General features: G+C 53.1%; 1 protein-coding gene across 1 annotated transcript in view; it reads left to right on the forward strand.

Moving 5' to 3' along the window:
• NOD1 (nucleotide binding oligomerization domain containing 1) overlaps window positions 1-21,529 on the forward strand; it is a 45,188-nt gene that overhangs the window by 21,498 nt on the left and 2,161 nt on the right. Inside the window, exons 4-12 of the mRNA XM_040964518.1 lie at window positions 1,324-1,498; window positions 4,691-6,533; window positions 9,036-9,119; window positions 12,490-12,573; window positions 13,237-13,320; window positions 15,304-15,387; window positions 16,131-16,214; window positions 18,091-18,174; window positions 19,743-19,826. Coding sequence (XP_040820452.1) covers window positions 1,324-1,498; window positions 4,691-6,533; window positions 9,036-9,119; window positions 12,490-12,573; window positions 13,237-13,320; window positions 15,304-15,387; window positions 16,131-16,214; window positions 18,091-18,174; window positions 19,743-19,826 — 2,606 coding nt within the window. The remainder of the gene's footprint in view (window positions 1-1,323; window positions 1,499-4,690; window positions 6,534-9,035; window positions 9,120-12,489; window positions 12,574-13,236; window positions 13,321-15,303; window positions 15,388-16,130; window positions 16,215-18,090; window positions 18,175-19,742; window positions 19,827-21,529) is intronic.

Genomic DNA, 21,529 nt, shown 5'->3' on the forward strand with positions numbered 1-21,529 from the left:
TTTTAGGTTATTTGGAGCCACATTCCAGTCCTTTAAAAAGTTTGTTGGGCAATGGAATTAAAAGAAGTCTATTTTGATGCCAAAAGAAAGAAATCCATGCAGATGAAGGATCTTCACAAACTTTATGGAGGGGGGTTGGTGTTATGGCCTGGTGGATAAAGCCACCACCTGCGATGCTGGCATCCTATGTGGGTACCAGTTTGTGTCTTTGCTGCTCTGTTTCCAATTTCCATTCCCGTTTCCGGCTCCCTGCTACTGGCCTGAGTGCATGGGTCACGACCACCCATGTGGGAGATCTGGGTGCAGCTCCTGGCTCCACCCTGGCCGAGGGGAGTGAACCACTAGATAAAAGACTCTCCCCTCCCCCACACTTTCTTTGTAATTCTTTCTACATAAATACTTAAATAAATAAATGTAGAAGCTTATGGAAAATATATGCAATGAAAAAACTGTGCAGGGATTTCAAAAGTTTTTTGCAGCAAAATTTATTTTTAAATTTCCATTCTCCAGAAACTTTTTGGAGCACTGCTGTGTTTGGGTGCAGAGCCAGTCCTGGCTTCTGAGCGCTCACTGTTGTGAATTGGTTCCCCAACACCTGCTTCTAGAAACTGAGTGAGGAGTCAGGGAAAAGCAAGCAGGCATCCAGCCCTGCAGTGGCGTCTTCAGACTCAGAGGGCCGGGTGCACCTCTGGGGTCTGGCAGGACTGGGTCCCGAACTAGGTCTGCAGTGGAGAGAGCTCTCCGCCTGCTTGAGGTCTCCTGGCCCTGGATTCACATCAGCTTCTGGAGGCTCCTTGGGGTTAGAGCCACGACAGGTCCCGGTCAGCATGTGACATGACCCTGCTGGGCCTCGGGAGATAGAACAGTCTCTGGGGTGGGTGAAGGCTGGGGGTGCATGCATGAGCTTCGGTCTACTCTCTTGACACCCCCCCCCCCCCTACCTTTTGCCTTTTGAAATAAGAAAAAGCCACCAGGAAGAGGCGAATGCTCTCAGCTGCGCTGCCCCACCCACTGAGCCGTGGGGGAGGGGGCTTGCTCCCTCTCCCAGACAGCAAAGGCAATCAGGAGCTGGGAGACAGGAGGGGCCACTTGGGGCAGACAGGCCTCCAGGGATGGGTCTTAGGTTTATGGACGCTGCTGCTTTCGAAGAGCCGAGAGGTTTTATTTTTCACCGGAGGGTCCCTCTCCCAGATTCTAGACCTCTGACATGTTAAGTCTTTTCATCATCTAGTGGGACCCAGCCCTGAACCCACCACCTGGGGTCTTCCCGACAGGAGGATACCCCCATGCCAGTGCATGCCTTCTTGTTTGTGTCGCCACCAGGTCCGCAGAATCCTTGACATGGTGCAGAGCAAGGGCGAGGAGGTGGCTGAGTTCTTCCTGTACGTTCTGCAGCAGCTCACGGACGCCTATGTGGACCTCAGGCCATGGCTGGCGGACGTGGGCTTCATGCCTTCCCCGCTTGTTCAGAGCAGAGCTATCATCAACACCGACCCAGGTACAAGTCAGCTCCAAGGGCACAAGCCTGGCCCCAGGATTTGGACACGCCGTGGCGTGGCCCTGTCAGCTGGCAGCCAGGACTGCAGCTGAGCTGACCACAAGTCATGGGCTTTTTCTGCACAGCTGCCCCTGGAAACACAGGGATGGTGTGTCTTGACCTCCTGATGGCTTTCTGGCCTGATATTTTGAAGGATACATATAACCCAGGGTACTTTTTTTTTTTTAAATCTTTCTAGTTTCCATGCTAGACAAAGTTTTCTCTCTACTGTATTGTCAGTCCTTTATTTCCAAAGTACCACAGGATCCCCGTTTGGTTGAGCAAGTGTTTTGGATGCTCCCAGCATATGCTAAGGCAGCATGCTGGGTTCCAGGGATTCTGTCGGGGAAGACAGAACCGCAATTGTTGCCTTCACTGAGCTCAGAGTCTTGCAGGAGAGACCACAAGCAGTCATGTGGTTGTGAACTCTTTTTTTTTTTTTTTAAGATTTATTTATTTTTTATAGAAAAGTCAGAGAAAAAGAGAGGAAGATTGTCCATCTGATGATTGACTCTCGAAGCAGCCCCCAGTGGCCAGAGCTGAGCCGATCTGAAGCCAGGAGCCAGGAGCTTCTTCCAGGTCTCCTACACAGGTGTAGGGTCCCAAGGCTTTGGGCCGTCCTCAACTTCTTTCCCAGGCAAGAAACTGGGAATTGGATAGGAAGCGGGGCTGCTGGGATTAAAACCAGTGCCCATATGGGATCCTGGCACGTGCGAGGTGAGGACTTCAGCTGCTAGGCTACCGCGCAGGGTCTGGTTGTGAACTTTGGAGCACGGACCAACCAGAACAGTGGCAGTTCAAGTCTCCTGAGAGGAAACACACTGCTTTGCAGCCAGGTGCTGCCTTTATTTATTTATTTTTGGAAAGAATTACAGAAAGAGGCAGGTATCTTCCATGCACTGGCTCACTCCCCAGATGGCTGCAACAGCGAGGGCTGGGTCAGGCTGAAGCCAACAGCTACGAATTCTGTCCAGGGCTTCAGTGTGAGTGGCAGGACACCAAGTACTTGGTTATCTGCCACTGCCGCCCCAGGAAGCAGAATTGAAAGTGGAGCAACTGGGACCATAGCTCCAGCACGGGATGCCAGTCAGACAGTGGTTTAACCTGGTGGGTCACAATGCAGGTCCCCCTGATTTTCATCTTTTAGGAGTCCAATTTGACCTGGGAGAGTGAAGGACAGTGTTCCAGGGAGTCAGAGGGTATGGTTATAGGAATCAAGGTCCTTCCATAAAGGGTCAGGGTTGTGCTCTTGCACCCAATACCCCCACGGCTACTTCCTGCTCTTCAGGCTCCATTCTGCTGCCTTCCCTCTGCAGCCCCCACCCCAAAAGGCAGACATCTCCACAGTTAGTAGTTCTTCCAGAGGACGTCTGGGGCCTGGCTCAACAGGCTCTACCTGCAGTACCAGCAGTCCATATGAGCACCGGTTCTAGTCCTGGCTGCTCCACTTCTGATCCAGCTCCCTATTTATGGCCTAGGAAGGTGGCAGAGGATGGCTGAAGTCCTTGGGCCCCCGTACCTATGTGGAAGACCCAGAAGAAGCTTCTGGATCCAGTTTCTACTCAGTTCAACTCCGGCCATTGTTGCCGTTCGGGAAGTGAAGCAGCAGAAGGAAGATCTGTCTCTCCTCTTGCTAAATCTGCTTTTCAAATAAAAATAATCTTCCTTAAAAAAAATAAGACTTCTGTGCTGGTTCTTTTCAGCCAGGAACTCGCCAGCTTTTAAAGTATTCAGGGCCAGCATTGTGGTGCTGCAGGTTAGCCACCTGCAAAGCTGGCATCCTGCATGGGCCCCAGTTTGTGTCCTGGTTGCTTCACCTCTGATCAGGCTCCCTGTTAATGCACTTGGGAACGCAGCAGAGTGTGATCCAGAAAGCTCCCGACTTCTGACTTTGGCCCAGCCATTTGGAGAGTGAGCCCTCGGATGGAAGATCTCTGTCTCTCCTCCTCTCTCTAACTCTGCCTTTCCAATAAATAACTGTTTAAAGCATGATTCACTCTACAGAAAGCCACACACAAAAGACTGCATGCATTTTGTAGGATTCCATTCATATGAAATGCCTAGAAAAGGCAGATTTACAGAGAAAAAAGTAAGTCAGGAGCAGTCAGGGGACCTTGCGGCTAGGAGGCCCGTGTCCCCTTTCACAGTGCTTGGGTGTGGTGTGTGGCTCTGGCTAATGGCTCTCCTGGGGTGCATTGCACACCCTGGGGGCAACAGGAGATGATGATTCAACTAATCTGGTCCCTGCCCGCCATCTGGAAGACCCGGATAGGTTCCCAGCTCCTGGCTTCGGTTTGGACCTGTCCGCACCACCCTTCCTCTCCTTCCTATGTCATCGCCAGATAGATACATGTATAGATGAAAACCTAAGAAGGAAAGATGGGCGGTTGCCTGCTGCCCAGGGCGGGGCAGGACCAGGCTGCCTACGGCCCCTGGAGGACTTCGGGAGGGCGATGGAGCTAGTCCAACGCTGCGAAGTCTGTGCAGCTTCAGACATGCGCTGGAAATCCTTGATGAGTGCACTCAGCAACAAGGCTCAATACAGCTCTGCACAAATTCCTTGTACCCTGTCCATTTCAGACAGATGCTGACATTGGCCTGAGTTGATGGGGGAGGCTGGTAAACCTGCTTGGTGGCCCAGTTTTTGTTCCACACATTAGCATTTCCACACTGGATGCCCTTTTGTTAGGAAAAGACCTGCTGTCCTTTAAAAGAAGCCCTGTTTTCACTGCTCAGTCTCCAGTGTAACCAGCTGGGGTTAGATCAGGCCAAAGGCAGGTGCCAGGCGCCCAATGCAGACCTCCTCGGTGGGTGGCCAGAAGCCAAGCACTTGAGCATCCTGTGAGCTGCCTCCCAGATGCTCACTAGGGGGAAGCAGGAAGTGATAGCAGAGCTGGGACCTGAACCCAGGCATTCCCAGTACAGGATACAGGAATCTAGTGCCTAGCCAGGTGCCCGTTCCCTAGCCTGCTAAATCTACAGCTAAGCAGAGGGATGGGAGCCAGGGGCGCCTCTGACTGTGGGACGCTGGCTCTTTGGGGCTGCAAAGGGCCGGCATCTGAGGGGCAATGCCCTTGACCTTGGGTTTTGTAGGCCTGTGCATTTGTCCTTCCTCCCCCCACAGCTCCCCATTTGATGGGATTTCCTTTTCAGTGAGCAGGTACACTGAGAAGCTGCGCCACCAGCTGGGCTGCGACTCCAAGTTCATGCTGTGCTATGGCAAGCAGGAGGAGATGTTGCTGGAGGAGACCTACACGGACACCATCATGGAGCTGGTCAGCTTCAGCAATGAGAGCCTGGGCAGCCTGGACGACCCCGCCTGCCTGCTGGACCCCAGCACGGGCATCCTTAATGAGCAGGGTGAGACCGTGTTCGTTTTCGGTGATGCTGGCGTGGGCAAGTCCATGCTGCTGCAGTGGCTGCAGCACCTCTGGGCCTCGGGCCAGCTGGACTCAGGGGTCAAGTTCTTCTTCCATTTCCGCTGCCGCACGTTCAGCTGTTTCCGGGAGAGCGACAGGCTACGTCTGCAGGACCTGCTCTTCAAGCACTATTGCTACCCGGAGCACGACCCTGGCGAGGTGTTCGCCTTTCTGCTGCGCTTTCCCCAGACGGCCCTCTTCACCTTCGATGGCCTGGACGAGCTGCACTCGGACTTCGACCTGAGCCGTGCGCCTGATAGCTGCTGTCCGTGGGAGCCGGCACACCCCCTGGTCCTGCTGGCCAACCTCCTCAGTGGCAGGCTGCTCAAGGGCGCCGGCAAGCTGCTCACAGCGCGCACGGGCGTCGAGCTCCCTCGCCAGCTGCTGCGCAAGAAGGTGCTGCTGCGCGGCTTCTCCCCAGGCCACCTGCGTGCCTACGCCCGCAGGATGATCCCCGAGCGGGTGGCGCAGTGCCGCCTGCTGGAGCAGCTGGAGGCCAACCCCAACCTGTGTAGCCTGTGCGCCGTGCCCCTCTTCTGCTGGATCATCTTCCGCTGCTTCCAGCACTTCCACGCCTCCCCTGACAGCTGCGGCTCTTCCTCTCAGCTGCCTGATCAAGCTGTGACCCTGACTGACGTCTTCATGCTGGTCGCCGAGATGCACCTTAACAAGATGCAGCCCAGGAGCCTGGTACAACATAACACGCGCAGCCCGGCAGAGACCTTCCTGGCTGGCCGCCGCAGCCTGCTGGCGTTGGGCCGGCTGGCCCATGGGGGCATGGCCAAGGGTCTGTTTGTCTTCAGCCAAGAACAGGTGCAGACCTGTGCCTTGCAGGAGGAGGACCTCCAGCTGGGTTTCCTGCGGGCAGCACCAGAGCCAGGCCCCGAGGGTGAGGGTGGCCCGCCATCCTATGAGTTTTTCCACATCACCCTGCAGGCCTTCTTGACTGCCTTCTTTCTCGTGGTGGATGACCAAGTGGACACGCAGGAGCTGCTGGCATTCTTCCAGGAGTGGGCACCACCTGGGGAGGCAGCAGCTGCTTCCTCCTGCTATCCCCGCTTCCTTGCTTTCCAGCGTCTGGGCAGCGGCGGCCTCGCCAGGACAGATCCTTTCCAGAAGAAGGATCACTTGCAGTTCACCAACCTCTTCCTGTGCGGGCTGCTCTCCAAGGCCAAGCAGAAACTCCTGCAGCACCTGGTACCCCCGGCGAGCCTGCGGAGGAAGCGCAAGGCACTGTGGGCACACCTGTTTGCCAGTGTGCGGACCTACCTGAAGAACCTGCCCCGGGTGCAGTCCGGGGGCTTCAACCAGGTGCAGGCCATGCCCACCTTCCTGTGGATGCTGCGCTGCATCTATGAGACGCAGAGCCAGGAGGTGGGGCAGCTGGCAGCCCGTGGCATGTGTGCCAACTACCTCAAGCTGACCTACTGCAACGCCTGCTCGGCTGACTGCAGTGCCCTCTCCTTCGTCCTGCATCACTTTCGCAAGCGCCTGGCCCTGGACCTGGACAACAACAATCTCAATGACTATGGTGTACGCGAGCTGCAGCCCTGCTTCAGCCGCCTCACTGTTGTTAGGTGAGGCAGCCGGGACGGTAGCGGGGCCAGGGTGTGGGATGCGCTTAGGGATTCGTGTCCCCTGGGGCTGTCCTCACTCCAGCATACAGCACGTGTGTTGCTCTTCTCCATCTCAGGATGGAGGACGGTAAAGGAACAAGGCTGCGCAAGCAGGTGCACCTGGCTGAGCCCCAGCTGGGTACCTTTGAGCAAGTGGCTCAGCCTCTCTGAGCTGCAGGGTTCTCACTTGGAGGCAGGAAGGGCCCTGGATCCTAGTGACTGAGAATGGGCGATCTCTTGTGATGCTCTCTTCAATCCCATCTTGGCAAACAGGAAGGTGGAATCACTGGGAGTTAGTCCCGTGCTCCAGGTCACACGTCTGGGGGGTGGTGGGTCTGGAATTTGTGCAGAGCCCACCCTTTCAGATAGACAAAAGGGAGGCAGCACGCAGGAGCATTCCCTGACTTCTAGATTGGCACACATGTGCCAGCTGGTGTGAGCCACTTCCTGTGGTTGAAACCTGAACCCTCAGTCTAAAGCCGATCCCTGGCATGATGGTGTTCTACTCTGTGGTTTAAAGGAGAGAGAGAGAGGATCTACGTTGCCCTCTGCCAGTCTTGCCCCCTCAAACCAACCTCGCGTGCCCTTGCAGGGCTTCTGGCATTTCTGAGAGGCAGTGGGGATGTGACACGGACCCCTGGGACCTGGGGCACTGATGTCCGCCAAGAAGTGCGGTTGTGTGTTGTTGAGGACTTCACTGGCCTCGGGGTTGGGAAACCTAGAGTATGTTCTTCCTGTGTGGGCTCAGCTGCAGCCTTGGGCAGGGCACACCCAGCATACTGCCCTGTGCCCGCGGCAGGAGAGGGAGCCTGCCCGGTGTGACTGGCTCACCCAGGTGCTGTTCTGCCCTGGGCCATGCAAAGATAAAGTGATTCACAGAGCTTTTGGTGGGTAGCAGGAGAAAGAAACACCCATGTCTCATTGACATAGATCCCTTTGCTGAGAGCCAGAGGTGGTGGGTAGTTCTTGGCCATCAGCAGCCTGGGCTCTCTCATGCCTCGTTCCTCTGCCATCTTCACTCCCTGGCTTCCTCCTCCAGATGCCCCCCCCCCCCAAGGGGCTGCCTGAGTTTCAGCCATCTAGCCAACCTTCTGGACACCAGGAAGAAGGACAAAGAAAGGGGCACTCTATTCTTGGAAGGAACTTCTCAGCTATAACTCATGCTTTGCTTTTTCTGGCAGCTTTTAATCATGAGGCCCAGCTGACAACTGGGGGATTCTGCATGTGGCTACTGGGAGTAATTAATGGTCTCTACCAAGTTGGGCTGTCTGGGCACCTGTTCACTCTATACTCCAGCCCCAAGCAGTGGACAGGAGGGCCCAGGGAGTGTGACCTGACTGTTTCGATGTAACCTGAAGAGCAAGCAGTGGCCAGCTCATGGGTCCCATTTGGCCATGACATACTTGTTCATAAAGTTTTCTCAGGGACCCAGCGTGATGGCTCTGTGGCTAAATCCTCACCTTGCATGTATTGGGATCCCATATGGATGTTGGTTCATATACTGGCTGCTCTACTTCCCATTGAACTCCCTGCTTGTGGCCTGGGAAAGTAGTTGATGATGGCCCAAAGCCTTGGGACCCTCCCTCCGTGTGGAGACCTAGAAGAGGCTCCTAGTTTGCTGGCTTCAGATCAGCTCAGCTCTGGCTGTTGTGGCCACTTGAAGAGTGAAGCAGTGGATGGAAGATCTTTCTTCCTGTGTCTTCTCTCTGTATATCTGGCTTTCCAATAAAAAGAATTTATCTTTAAAAATAAAATAAAATAAAAAGTTTTCTCAGGGCATGCCAAAACTGTTTGGGCACCTGTCATGACACGGTGCTCCATGCTGCAGAGCTCAGCAGCCAGAGTACAGACTGTGTGGCCTGTAGGGCCCACTGCACTGGCTGCCTGGCCTTTTGGAATCAAGGGCTCCTGGTCTCTGAGCCTCACCTTCACTCTTGCCTAGGGAGAGGAGTGAGTCTGTCAGGTGTTTGTTCCAAGTTCTTGCACGATCACAGCCTTCTTTCCATGCCACTCCCCCACTTGGGGAGTGTCACTGCAGGGACCCTTCTCCCGCACAATACTGTCCCTGCTGTAGGACCTCCTGGTCCATGGCCTGCACATTGTTGGATGAGGACCCTCTTGGGATGGGACAACTCTAGTTGGGATACCTGGCGTCCCTTGGCCTGCCCACAGGATGACAAGGTGCTCCTCCCCCAACTCCTCCTACCTCCACATCCCCAGAGGCCACTGAAGGCAGCTGCCCACCCTCCCTTGGTGAGAGGGCCTGGCTGTGTGTGCATGTGGGGCAGTAGAGGCAGCTGGCCTCACATGTCTTTGTGGTCCTGCCTGAAGGAGCCATTTAGGATGGAGCCACCTCTGGGACCTGCAGGCTTTGCCCCCAACCATGTCCTCATGGGGTGACTGACCACTCCTTCTGAATGGGCACCACTATGACTTGTCTGTGTCTCATGTGTTCTGTTCCAGACTCAGCGTGAACCAGATCACAGATAGCGGTGTGAAGGTGCTGGCTGAAGAGCTGACCAAGTACAAGATCCTGACGTACCTGGGGTACGTCTCTCAAGGACACTGGACCCATGGCCTTGTGATAACACTCAGTGGTATTTCCTGACCAAATAGTATTCCATCATGTACCTGTACCCCATTTTCTCTGTCTCTTCATCTACTGGTGGACATCTGGGTTGTCTCCACTTCTTGGCTGTTGAGACAAGGGCTGCTGTGAACATGGGAGTGAGTGCAGCTGCTCATGACATGCAAACCCCAGTCCCTGCAGATGAGTACCCAGTAGTGAGATTGCCAGGGGTTCTGGTTTGACAGACTCCTGTTTGCTAAGTTTTGCTTTCATTGCTTGTGCTTTTGTAGTCATGTCTACAGGACTCTGCCTACATCAGGGTCCATTTATGCTTTCGCGTGGTGGTTTCATAGTTTGGGGTCTTTTGTCTTGATCTGTTTTGGGTTGTTTTTTGTATTTGGGGAAGTGATATGAGGGATCTAGTTTTATTCTTCTGCATGTGGCTGTCCAGGTTTGCCAGCGTTGTGGGCTAAAGGCACGGCCCATTTTTCAAGACATCTTCTTGCTCTCTTGGACAAAATCAGTGTATGTGGACTTGTTCCTGGTGTCTACATTCTGTTCTGTTGTCTATGTGTCTGCTTCTGGGCTGGTGCCATAGTAGATTGGTTACTGAAATCAAGTATTGTGACACCTCCATCTTTGTTCTTTTTGCTCAGGGTTAGTTTGCCATTTTGGGGCTCTTGGTAGCATGTTTTTGGAGTTTTGTAACAAATACCATTGGTGTTTTTCTAAGCATTGACTCTAGATAATCCGTGGTCATTTTAACAGCCTCTGAATGTCAGTTATCTGTTTTTTTTTTTTTTAAATGACCTCTTCCATTTCATTCACTGATGCTTTGTAATGTTTTGTTTTGTTTTGTTTTAAAGATTTATCCGTTTTCACTGGACAGTCAGATATACAGAGAGGAGAGACACAGAGGAAGATCCTCCATCTGCTGACCCACTCCCCAAGCAGCCCCAATGGCCGGAGCTGAGCCAGGAACCTCCTTCGGGTCTCCCACATGGGTGCAGGATCCCAAGGTCCTGGCTGGTCCTCAGCTGTTTCCCAGGCCACAAGCAGTAAGCTGGATGGGAAGTGGGGCTGCCAGGATTAGAACCGGCGCCCATATGGGATCTTGGTGTGTACTAGGCTAGGACCCTACCCGCTAGGCTACCATGCTGGGCCTGATGCTTTGTAATTTTATAAATAGATCATCCACTTGTTTTAAAAAAGGATTTATTTATTTTTACTGAAAAGGCAGATATACAGAGAGAAGGGAAGACCAAGAGAAAGATCTTCTATCAGCTGGTTCACTCCCCAAACAGCTGCAGTGGCTGGAGCTGAGCCTACCCAAAGCCAGGAATCAGGAGGTTCTTCTGAGTCTCCTACATGAGGACTTTGGATCATCCTCCACTGCTTTCTCAGGCTATAAGCCTGGAGCTGGATGGGAAGTGGAGCAGCTGGGTCATAGACTGGAACCCTAATGGGATGCCAGCACTTTTAGGTGGAGGATTAGCCAATTGAGCCATCGCACTGGCCCCTAGAAGTCATCCCTTTCTTCAGCTAAGTTTATTCTTATATAGGGTGTGTGTGTGTGTGTTAGCTATTTTGTATTCATAATTTTTTAGAGAGTTCATTATTGGTATATAAATATGCTACTGATTTTAATGTTAATTTAGCATCCAGAAAACTGACCTCACTGATAAGTTCTTACAGTTTTCTTCAAGTATTGTGGATTTCCCCCTTGTATACATATGCAATCATCTCATAGGCAAATGGGGATGTCTGACCTCCTCACTACCTCCTTCCCCTCCCTTCCCTCCTTTGTCTTGCCTTTTTGCTGTAGCTAAGACTTCCAATACTATAATAAATGAGAGTGCTGAAAGTAGCCTTTTTTGTGTTGTTTCTGATCTTCAAAGAAGCAGCTTCAGCTTTTCCTCTATGTGTGCTACAGACTGTGGGACCGTCATAGAGGCCCGTATTAGGTTGAGAGAGTTCTTCCCTGCCTAACTTTTGAGCATTTTCATCATGAAGGGGTGTGGAATTTTATCACATGCTTCTTCCTCATTTGAGATGATCATATGGTGTTCTGCTTTCAATCTGTCAATGCAGCATGTCACGTGTGCTGATCTGCATGTGCCGAACGATGCAGGCAGTCAGGGACACAGCCCCTGGCTCCTGGGGTGTAGCTCTTCTTCCGGGTCGCTGGAGCCGACCAGCTGGGACTCTGTTGAGAATGTTGGCATCTGTGCTCTTTGGACTGTTGGTCTGTGGCGTTTTTTTGTTTGTTTGTATGTTTGTTTGCTTTTTGTTTCCAAGTCTGGCTTTGGTGTCAGGGTCATGCTAGATAAGCTTGGAGAGAGTCCTTTCCCTTTGTTTCTGGCAACAGCAGCAGAAAGCAAGCCTAAGGAAGCTGTGCAGTCTCACCAGGCCTCTGCCTCCTTGCCCTGAAACTGGAATCTTTTTTTAGACAAGTAGTTTTCACAGCTAGTCATTGGGAATGCAGAGTTTTGTAACTGTGAAATAACGTTTGTGTGTTGGATTCAGAATCCCTCATCCACAGCTGATGGGGCAAGACACAAATTGAGACCCAGTGCAGGCATTACATGGCTGTGACAGCAGCATAGGGATCTGGGCTAACACCCTATTCTCAAATATTTTTGTATTTGTGCACAGTGATACATGAGTAGTCAAATCAAGCAGGGCAAATAAAGACCACCATAGCTGCTCTTGAGTTACCAAAGGAGTTAGAAAGAAATCAGGTTTGCAAGATGTGTGGGATTTTGGAGGATGAGATCAGAGCTTGTGGGCCATCCAAGCCCACCCTGTGGCCTTGGCCGCCTGTGTGGAATTCAGGCTTCTGGTGTGTCTACTATGGAGTGAGGTGGGATAGGTGATCCCAGACTGGCCCTGCCTTTTGGAGTAACTGGAGCCCACGAAACCTCCACATAGTTAGTCCCTCAGCCTTTTCCTGTCACATCATGGAATTACAGTGAAGCAGTAAGATGATAGAAAGGGAGATGTTGGGAAGTCCACCTGGGGAGGGGGTTCCCCCGCCCATGCTCACCACCCGCCTGCAGCGTTTAGTCCCCGAACAGCATCATGCCATTGACAAACCCTCGTCACAACCGGCAAGGGAGGCACGATTAACCCTGTGCTACAGAGAGCCAAATTGAGGCAGGGGAGGTCAAGCAGCTTGTGCCTGATCACAAGGCCGTGAGGGGTAGTGGCGCTGACCTGAAGTCCACTCACGCTGTGAGTCCCTGAGCCACCTGCTTGGGTCTCCAGTGTCATTTCATCCCAGGCCTGGGGGGTGACAGGGCACACGCCCTCACATAAAAGAGCCTCACAGCCATGCTTTCTTTGAAGGTTATACAGCAACCAGATCACTGATGTGGGAGCCCAGTATGTGGCCAAGGTCCTGGACGAGTGTAGAAGCCTCACACATGTGAAGTAAGTGGGCTGTGGTTGGGGTCTCCATGCTTCCCTGCTCCTGCATTTGTGCTATTCCCCCCTCACTCAGCTCTCAAAAAATACACACTACGATGACCAGCTGTCAGCCCAGAGCCTCGGGGACATGTCCATCCTGGTTCCAGCTGACAGTGGGCATCTTGGCCACTGGAAGCAAGCACTCCTCAGCAGCTGAGCACGTTCAAGATGCTGCATCCCTGCGTGGTTGCAGTCCAGTGCCTCTGTTTCCCCTCCAGCTTTTCACTTACGTGCCTGGAAGCAGTGCGTGACGGCTCTGGTGCTTGAGTTCTGCCAATCACCTGGGAGACCTGGATTGAGTTTTTGGCTCCTGGCTTTGACTTGGCCCAGCCCTGGCTATTGTGACCATTTAAGGAGTGAACCTCTCTCTCAAATAAATGAATCTTTTAGAAAAAGAGCTCATGCAGAGAATCCCGGGGTGCTGGTGCAGCGGCTAGGTCACAGAGAGGAGCTCTGGCTGGCCGTCTCTGGAGCAGGAGTTCTTGGCGTGGCTGCTGAGTGTCCCCAGAAGAAGCTCACACTTGCCAAGAGGAGCCTCGAGCCTGCCACTGCTGGGGAGGCGGGGGTCCCACGCTGGAGTCCCCCTGCAGCCGGGAGCTGACAGAGCTCTACTCTTTTCTTTTGCAGGTTGGGAAAAAACAAAATAACGAGTGAAGGAGGGAAGTACCTGGCCCTGGCTGTGAAGAACAGCAGCTCCATCATTGATGTTGGGTGAGTAGATGTCAGTGCTGGTGGTGGACAGGCTGCAGCCTGCCAAGTGTCCAGGAGTTGGATTGTTGCCCTGACTTGACTGAGTTGTGCGAGTCAGTGTTGCCACCTGCAGCACATGGAAGTGCCACCCTTGCTCGTGTCAGCTTCCATAGCCACTGTGTCTGCACTTAGAGAACAGATATTCTATCCCCTGGACTGGGGCTGCCCACCTGTGTCTTCCATCGTCAGCTGGACACCGTGGGGCCAAATAAACAAAACACACAGTTGCCATCTTAGCCACTGGGGTCGTGCAGGCTGGTTCTGGTGAGCGATGGGATGGTTCTGTAACTACAGCCTCCGGGCAGTGCCCAGCTCTGTCATGGCAGAACTGACTCCATGAGCCCCCTGTTCCCCCTTGCCCCAGCCGCCACCATCCTGCTTCGTGTCCCTGTGGCTCACTCATTGCATGCCTCCTGCAAGTGGAGTCACATGGCACTTGCCTTTTGGCTCTGTTTTTTGATTGTGTTTTTGTCTTTGTTTCCAATGTGAGAGGCAGAAAGGAAGTGGGGAGGAATTGAACTTCCATCCACTGGCTTCTGCTGAGTCCTAAGTTTGTAGCAAAGACCTGGCTGCTTTAGCTGTGGCTGCTGCCTCGCAGCCCTGGTATGCAAGGTGCAGCCATCCCAAGAGCATCTGCAGCGCCAATTGGGGTTTGTGTCCAGAGGCTGGGTCACATGGTGGTCATGATCTGGAGTCTGAAGACCCGTCCCCCCCACTGCTTCTCACAACAGCTGTGGCATTTTACACTCCCGCCAGCTGGGGACATGGGGTCCAGTCCTGCCCAATATGTAATCTGTTTTCTTGATAGCAGCCATCCTGGTATAGGTGTAGGTGGTATCGCATTGCAGTTTCCATCCTGGCCTCCTGGCAAATCACTCTTTTTGTTGTTGTTGTTGTTGAGTTATAAAAAGAAAGTAGGTATTTTTTTTTAAGTGAATGATGTGGGAAATAGAATGATATCCTAAGAAATAATTGTTATTATTAATGTTTGAGCTCACCAGAGTTTCCACTTTCTCTTCTCGCTCCTTCTACTATCTTTTTAAATATGGGCAGAGACCACCCTTCTAAGCACAGAATTTTTCATTCCATTTTCACTTAGTCTCATCTCAGGAGTGTTTTTTTTTTTGTGTGTTATTAAAGACATGAAACTATCTGTGTTGTCCAGCATGCACATTGTTAAAGCAGAGTACTTGAGACTTTGATTCCGGAGTTGTAGCAAGGACAAGGGCAGGCAGCTGGCCAGGTGTGAGCATGGCTGGGTTGGGAGTAGACCAGACAGGGTGCTTTGTTACCTGTATACAGAACCTCCCCCTGCCTGCCCCCTGTCTCGTATTGTGGCAACTGATGCTTTCTGCCTGTCCTGGGGCTTCACATTTGTTAACTTGCTGAGTCCCTGTAATAGCTCAACGAGGAACTGTTGTTATTAATCCCATTGGACAGAGGAGGCGGTTGAGATCCAAACATCATGGATTTGCCCAAGGTGGCAGAACCGGGATGGGAGGCCTGCGCCTTTCCCTATAGCCTGTTTGAGCTGAGTCTTCCTGATGTGCTGCTTTTCGGGGAGGAGGGCAACCTGGCTTTGTCCTCACAAGTCTCCCCAAGGCCACAGCAGCCCCGAGAGTATGGCTTAGTAGCCCACTCTCACCTCCCTGGAACACTGAGTCTGAAGGATGTCTGGGCATGCAGCACTTGCCAGTGGCCTTCCTGCAGGCTTCTGCAAATTTAAGAACATTCTTTCTGGGACAATCAGCAGTTCAAACTCCCAGACAGGAGTTCCCCAGGGCCTCCAGCCGTGCACCTGCTGGCAGCTCCCTGCTTGCAGGGCTGCCCCTGCTCTTCAGCCTTGCTCTTGTCTTTGAGTCTGAGATGTTGGGCAGCCAGCGGGCAGGAGTTGGGCCGTGGCCCCTGGGGGAGCCGGTCCTCACCATCCTCCTCCATCCTCAGCATGTGGGGCAATCAGATTGGGGATGAAGGTGCCAAAGCCTTTGCTGAAGCCCTCAGGAACCACCCGAGCCTGAGAAACTTGAGGTAAGCACTGCTGTCAGGACTGTGTCTCCTGGTACGGGGGAGGGGGAGAGGCTGATCTCCCTGAGGAGCCTGGGGGTGGGGGAGGGCAGCAGGCTTGTCCCCCAGGGAAGGGTCTGCCCGCCTGCCTCTCTGCATTCTCAGTAAACTCCAGTTCTGGTGCCATGCAGAAGAGGCAATGCAATGAAGCCCACCACCGTTCTTGAGCTTCACTTTAGCCTCTCTACCCGACACCTGAGTCAGGACAAGGGACACCTGCAGCCCTTGGCCATGGCCACACACCCCTGAGGTTGGGGTATTCCCCAGGGCAGGGCCACTTGAAGGCTGCTGCTTTCAGCAAATTCCAGAACCTTTGCTGCATCCAGGCCTCAGCCTGTCTCCTCACACCTGATGCCGCATCCTAGATGGCACAGCCGACAGCAAGAGGAGCTTCTCCAGGTCTCACTGACTGACTGAGGCTCAGCTGCCACCCCCTGCCACAGCCTGGGGGCTAGGAGCTGTTCTAGAAGCAGGCCCCACTGTCAGTCCATCTCCTGTTTAGCCTCTTCTGGAGTGGTCCTCCCACCCTGAGCCCGGGCCGGCGGTGGGGAGAGGGGCTCTGGTTACATGACCCTGGCTACTGTTGCTGCTGCTGGCATGCCTACCTCCTCACCAGTTCAGCCTGATAGTTGCCCCCATGCTAGTGGAGGCTTGCATCCCACAGGCACCTGCGTCCCAGATACCTTAGTTTAGGCTTTCTTTCCCAGCCTCGCGTTTAACGGCATCACCATGGAAGGAGGGAAGAGCCTTGCCCAGGCCCTGTGCTGCAACACATCCCTGCGGATATTCTGGTACTGGCTGTGGGAACCCCTGGAAGGGTGGGATCTTGGGAATTACCCCTGGACTGGACCGCTGCTTGGTGTCTGAGCAGAGGGATTGCAATCATTTAACTTCGTGTTCTGACTGTTTCTGGAAGCATAGATGATTATGCAAGGAGACCAGGGCCAGGGTCCTACTTTTCCAGCCTCTGGCTTCATTGCTCAGAACAGTCAGGCTGGTCGCTGAACAAGGGTCCCCAGAGACACCCTGGAGATGCTTGGCAGAGTCTAACTTCGATGCCCCGGCTCTGAATTTCCTGCCTTCCCCCATGCAGCCTCCTCCTGCCCAGGGTCCCCACGTTGTGGATTTGGCCTGTGTGCTCACCTGTCCTCTGTCACCGGCAACCTACAGTCCTCCCCGGGGCCCCCACACACAGGGCACTTGCTGAAGGCCTGTCATCTGTTGAGGGTGCTTTTGGCTGTTTCCTTTTCCTGGGGTGGGGAGGTGGTCATTTCCTCTTTCTGGTCTTTATTTGCATTTTGTCTCTTTGCGTGCATCACTGAATCTCGACTGGGAGGGAGGGATAGCATACCCGCCCTGCACCATCTGCTCCTGGCTCAGTGCTTCTAGGAGTTGCTAAATTCTTTCTTGAACATCAAGGAAGCGACCCGGGCCTGAAGTTCTTATCAGTAAATGCAGTTCTCTTTTGCATCAGACAAGCTTAACATTTTGAAAAGTAACATATCTAGGTTTTAAAAATTTATTATTATTATTTATTTGAAAGGCAGAGTTACAGAGATGGAGGGAGAGACAGAGAAAGATCTTCCATCCTCTGGTTCACTCTCCAAATGGCCACATCAGTGAGAGCTGGGCCAGGCTGAAGCCAGGAGCTAAGAACTCCAACCGGGTCTATTGTTTACGCGGCAGGGGTATCTCAGGCTGCTTGCTTACCTCCTCTAAGTCCCAATTTTCTCCTAGGAAAACGTGAAGCAGCACACTGCAGTCCTCACCAGCCAAGGGCAGGGGGTGTGCTTAATCAGTAAATGCAGGGCAGGTGCATTTCTATAATAATCACGAATGTAGGCCCCGGAAGTCTTAACGCTGGGGCCCTCTCATACACCAGCCCTGGGCTGCTTTCTGTACCGCATTCTAAGAGATGCTCACTGTGTGTTCTGTCTTCCATTGATGATTTTTTTTTAACTGCTAGATCTTTAAATGTGTGCAGATTTTACATACTGACAGATAATACTGCAGGCTGTGGTGTAAGGTACAGATTCTTATGCATCCTTGCACACTGTAGGCTAGCTTCTTGTGCACCGGTTGGTCATCTAACTGTTACTGTAAGGTGGAATACATAAGACGTGGATGGACACTACCCAACTGCCCTTCAGGGAATGGCCAGGATGGTCCTTCCTGTTCATCTCTCCTCCTCATTCTCTCACCTGTTCACACCGAGAAGCTTCTGGCTTTGATCCAGACCGCATCTGCTCTAGCAACAATCAGGAGACTTCCTGAACTTTGGTCACTGAACTTCAGTCCTTCACGAGCAGGTCATGAGCAGGATGCAGGCTGACGTGGTGAGGTTTGGGAGGCCAGGGGATCTGGGGACTGGGACTTGCTCAGCATGTGCCAGTGGAGCCCTGAGAAGCAGGCAAGGCTCCTTGTCCCCTCTGGGCCCCCACCTTTGTGAAATCGGGGCCCAACAAGGGGCAGGGAGGTGGGGAGGGCTCCCCTTAAGGAAGGCTGGGGACAGGACTTAACATCAGGAATTATTTGGGCCTGGTTGTCAGGTAGGTGCTCAGCAAGCACTCAGTGATGCCACTGGCGCCCAGGACCCCGCCTCTGTAAGCTCTGTGACTGAGGTCTGCCAGGCTGGCCATCCTGGGTAACACTGCCTCTCCCTTCCAGGCTGACCAAAAACGAACTCAATGATGAGGCGGCAGAGAGCATGGCAGAAATGCTGAAGGTCAACCAGACGCTGCAGAACTTATGGTAACTTACAGAGTGTTAACACCCTAGGCTGTGCCACTGTCCCAACAGGTGCTTCCATCCAGGTGGCACTGACATAGCATCAAAACCGGCCCTGGGATGTGTGCAGTCCTGAGGATCGGATGACCTCACAGGGTCCTGCCATCACATCACTCTCAAACCTTTCCATGCACACTCGCCAACAAGAAACCCTTCATGTACCCAGTCTTCACTCCCCGTCCTCCTGACCCAGCCCTGGATAGCCACAGACCCATTTCCTGTCTGCCTACTCAAAGCTTATCTGTGTTGTAGCCAGGCGTAGTGCTATAGTGCTTTTTTTCCCCCAGTGGCAGACAGTGCTGTCTTTTTGTGCACCTGTTGGCCATCGCAGTATCTTCTTTGGAGAAGTATCTCCAAGTCCTTTGCCCATATTTAAATTGGGCTGCATGATGTTGCTGCGGGAGCTACTGGGTTGTAGAGTGACCGCCCTAGACGCCAGATCCCCAGGGACATGCAGATGCATTCACTCTTGCTTCAGGGTTTCCTCCTCTCGATAGAGACCTTCAGAGCATTGGGGTTTTAATTTGCTGTCTGCTGGACAGAGGACACAGCTGAGGCCCAGAGAGGTTGGTTTGTTTCAAGGATTCGGAGCTGAGAAGTAGAGGCAAGGGGTTGTGAGAGGCACTTCTGACCACTATGCCACTCCTGTAACTTACTAAACAGCTTCCTGACAGGGTAGGTGCTTGGGATCCAAAGGTGTGGCTTAGCAGCAGGCAATTTTGCAAACAACTGGTGTGGGTGGTGAGGTGGGATGCAGCATCTGTTGCCATATAACCGTCTGGGTGAGCGTCTCAGGACCAGCTGGGGTTCCGCAGCTGTCTGAACCCTCTGTTGCACACTTGGACTGCTGCTGCACAGGAGCATGGGGGCTGGGGTGGTCTTAAGGACCTTGTCATTCATGCTTTTCCACTGGGATCAGGAATGGCCCACTGGGGTGTTGGGGTTGGGGGCATGGTCCTAGTACAGAGGGCTTTGGATTGCCCAAAGCAGCAAATGACTAGTGAGCAACTGCTTAACTTTAAAAGCTGCCCTGCTAGGGCTGTATGGCATTGTGGCACAGCTGGTAAGGCCTCCACCCTCAATGCCAAGATCCCCTTATGGGCACCAGTTCAAGTCCTGGCTGTTCCACTTCCAATCCAGCTCCCTACTAATTGACTTGGGAAAGTGGAGGATAACTCAAGCCCTTGGGCCACTGTACCTGTGTGGGAGATACAGAAGAAGCTCCTGGCTTCAGCCCTGACCATTGTGGCTGTCTTGGAAGTGACCCAGCAGAGGGGCACTCTCTCTGTCACCATCTCCCCAACCCCTAACACTACCTTTCAAATAAATAAATGGTTAAAGAATAAAGCACATGAAAAAGCAATCTATCTAAAGATGGCCCTTTATTCTGATGGTTCTGCTGGGATGCTTGCATGTGGGTCCAGGTCCCCCACCTGCCTCACTTCACTCTCCCTGGCAGCCACTTCCGTACTCCCTCCACCTTGGCGCGGGGCTGAGGGAGGTGTCTGACCTCGGGTCTCTGCTTCTTTCAGGCTTATCCAGAACCAGATCACGGCCAAGGGGACTGCCCAGCTCGCGGAGGCCTTGCAGAGAAACACAGGCATCCTGGAGATCTGGTCAGTGCCCTCTTGCACCTGTCCCAGCTACCCTGGCCAGGCACTCCCTGACTGGCATGACGTGTGATGGTGTTGGGGTTTTCTTCTAGCATTCTGGGGGAGCAGTGTTGTCCTCTCCATTGTCACAGATGTGGACGCTGAGGTCCAGAGTGGAGGGGTCAGGCACCCCAAGGCCCCCTGTGAGAAGCTAGAGTAGGCTGAACTCATGGTCTGTTTGTCTCTGTACTCCTTTCTCATCTGCCTTCCTGGAGTTGTTGTGGAGTGGGAAAAGAAGGCTGGGAAAGGGATCCTGGGGCCCATGTGACTGAGTGGTGGCCATATGGGCTCCCCAGGAGGCAGGGGTCACATGGAAGCACCAGGCTGAACTGCAGCGACTTGGGCTTTGTCACCACCTCCAGAGCCTCGAGAACTTGCTGCTTGCTCAGGGAATGCTCTGAGTCTCCCACACCCATCCATGCTCAACAGCCTGCTTGGTCACATCATCACCCAGTTGGGGTGAGCCTGGGAGAGGCCTGCAGAATCGGCAGGCTGGTCTCCTGAAGGGGCAGTAGTGGCCCCACCTGTGCACCTGCTTCCTGCCAGGCAGGGTGATCAGGGTTGTGGATATCTGTGTGTGTGGGTGTGTGTGTGTAGAGAGAGAGACACACAGAGAGAGAAAGAGAGAGAGAGAGAGAGAGAGACAGCATGTGCACTGGATCCCTCTTCTAATGCCCACGATGGCCAAAGCCAGGAAGCACACCCAGGTCTCCCATGTGCATGAGGAACCTGATGGCTCCAGCCGGCGCTGTTACCTCCCTGTACCTGCGCCAGCTGGTGGTTGAAGTTGGGTTTTGGGTCTGGACATGGAGGCCAGGCACTCCAGTGTGAGGCGTGGGCGTCTCACCCACTGCACCAGATGCTTGCCCTGAGGCTGTTTGGAGTTTGGTAGTGAGTTGTCGACTTGGTGACAGTTTGCAGGGGTGTAGCAAGCAGGCTTTTAGAATGACTGAGACTAGAACACCAGGACGCACTAAGTGTAACCTGGGGAAGTCTCAGGGCCCTTATCTTAGTGCAGGCATGCATGTGCGTGTGTGAGAGAGAAGGCTACAGAAGGCTTGCTGGCCTCAGTGCTGCTTCACAGTGTAAAATGCAGTTCAAGGGTCGGCACTGTGATGTAGCAGTGAGAAAGCTGCTGTCTGCTGCACCGGGATCCCATTTGGGCACTCACTCAAGTCCCACCTGCTGCACTTCCAATCCAGCTCCTTGCTATGTGTCTGGGAAAGCAGAAAAGGATGGCTGAAGTCTTTGGGACTCTGTACTGCATGGGAGACCTGGAAGAAGCTCTTGACTTCAGCTGGGCTTAGGTCTGGCCATTGTGGCCATTTGGGGAGTGAACCGGCAGATGAAAGTTCTTTTATTCCTGTCTTCTCCATGTCTTCCTCCCCCTCTTTAACTCTACCTTGCAAATAAGTACATCTTTTAAAAAGGTAGTTTTTATTTGGTTTCATGATCAAAGCATTTTAAAAAGATTAAGTTATGTGAAAAGCAGAGTTACAGAGAGAGAGATCTTCCCTAAATGACTGCATGGCTGGGGCTGGGCCAGGCTGAAGTCAGGAGCTACAACCCCTATAGGTGCAGGGTCCAAGCACTTGGGCCATCTTCTGCTGCCTTCCCAGGAGCCCCAGCAGGGAGCTGGTTAAAGGAGAGCAGCTAGGATTCAGATC

Source organism: Ochotona curzoniae, unplaced genomic scaffold (genome assembly GCF_017591425.1).
Source record: "Ochotona curzoniae isolate NIBS_2020 unplaced genomic scaffold, NIBS_Ocur_1.0 scaffold_3835, whole genome shotgun sequence".
NCBI lineage: Eukaryota > Metazoa > Chordata > Mammalia > Lagomorpha > Ochotonidae > Ochotona > Ochotona curzoniae.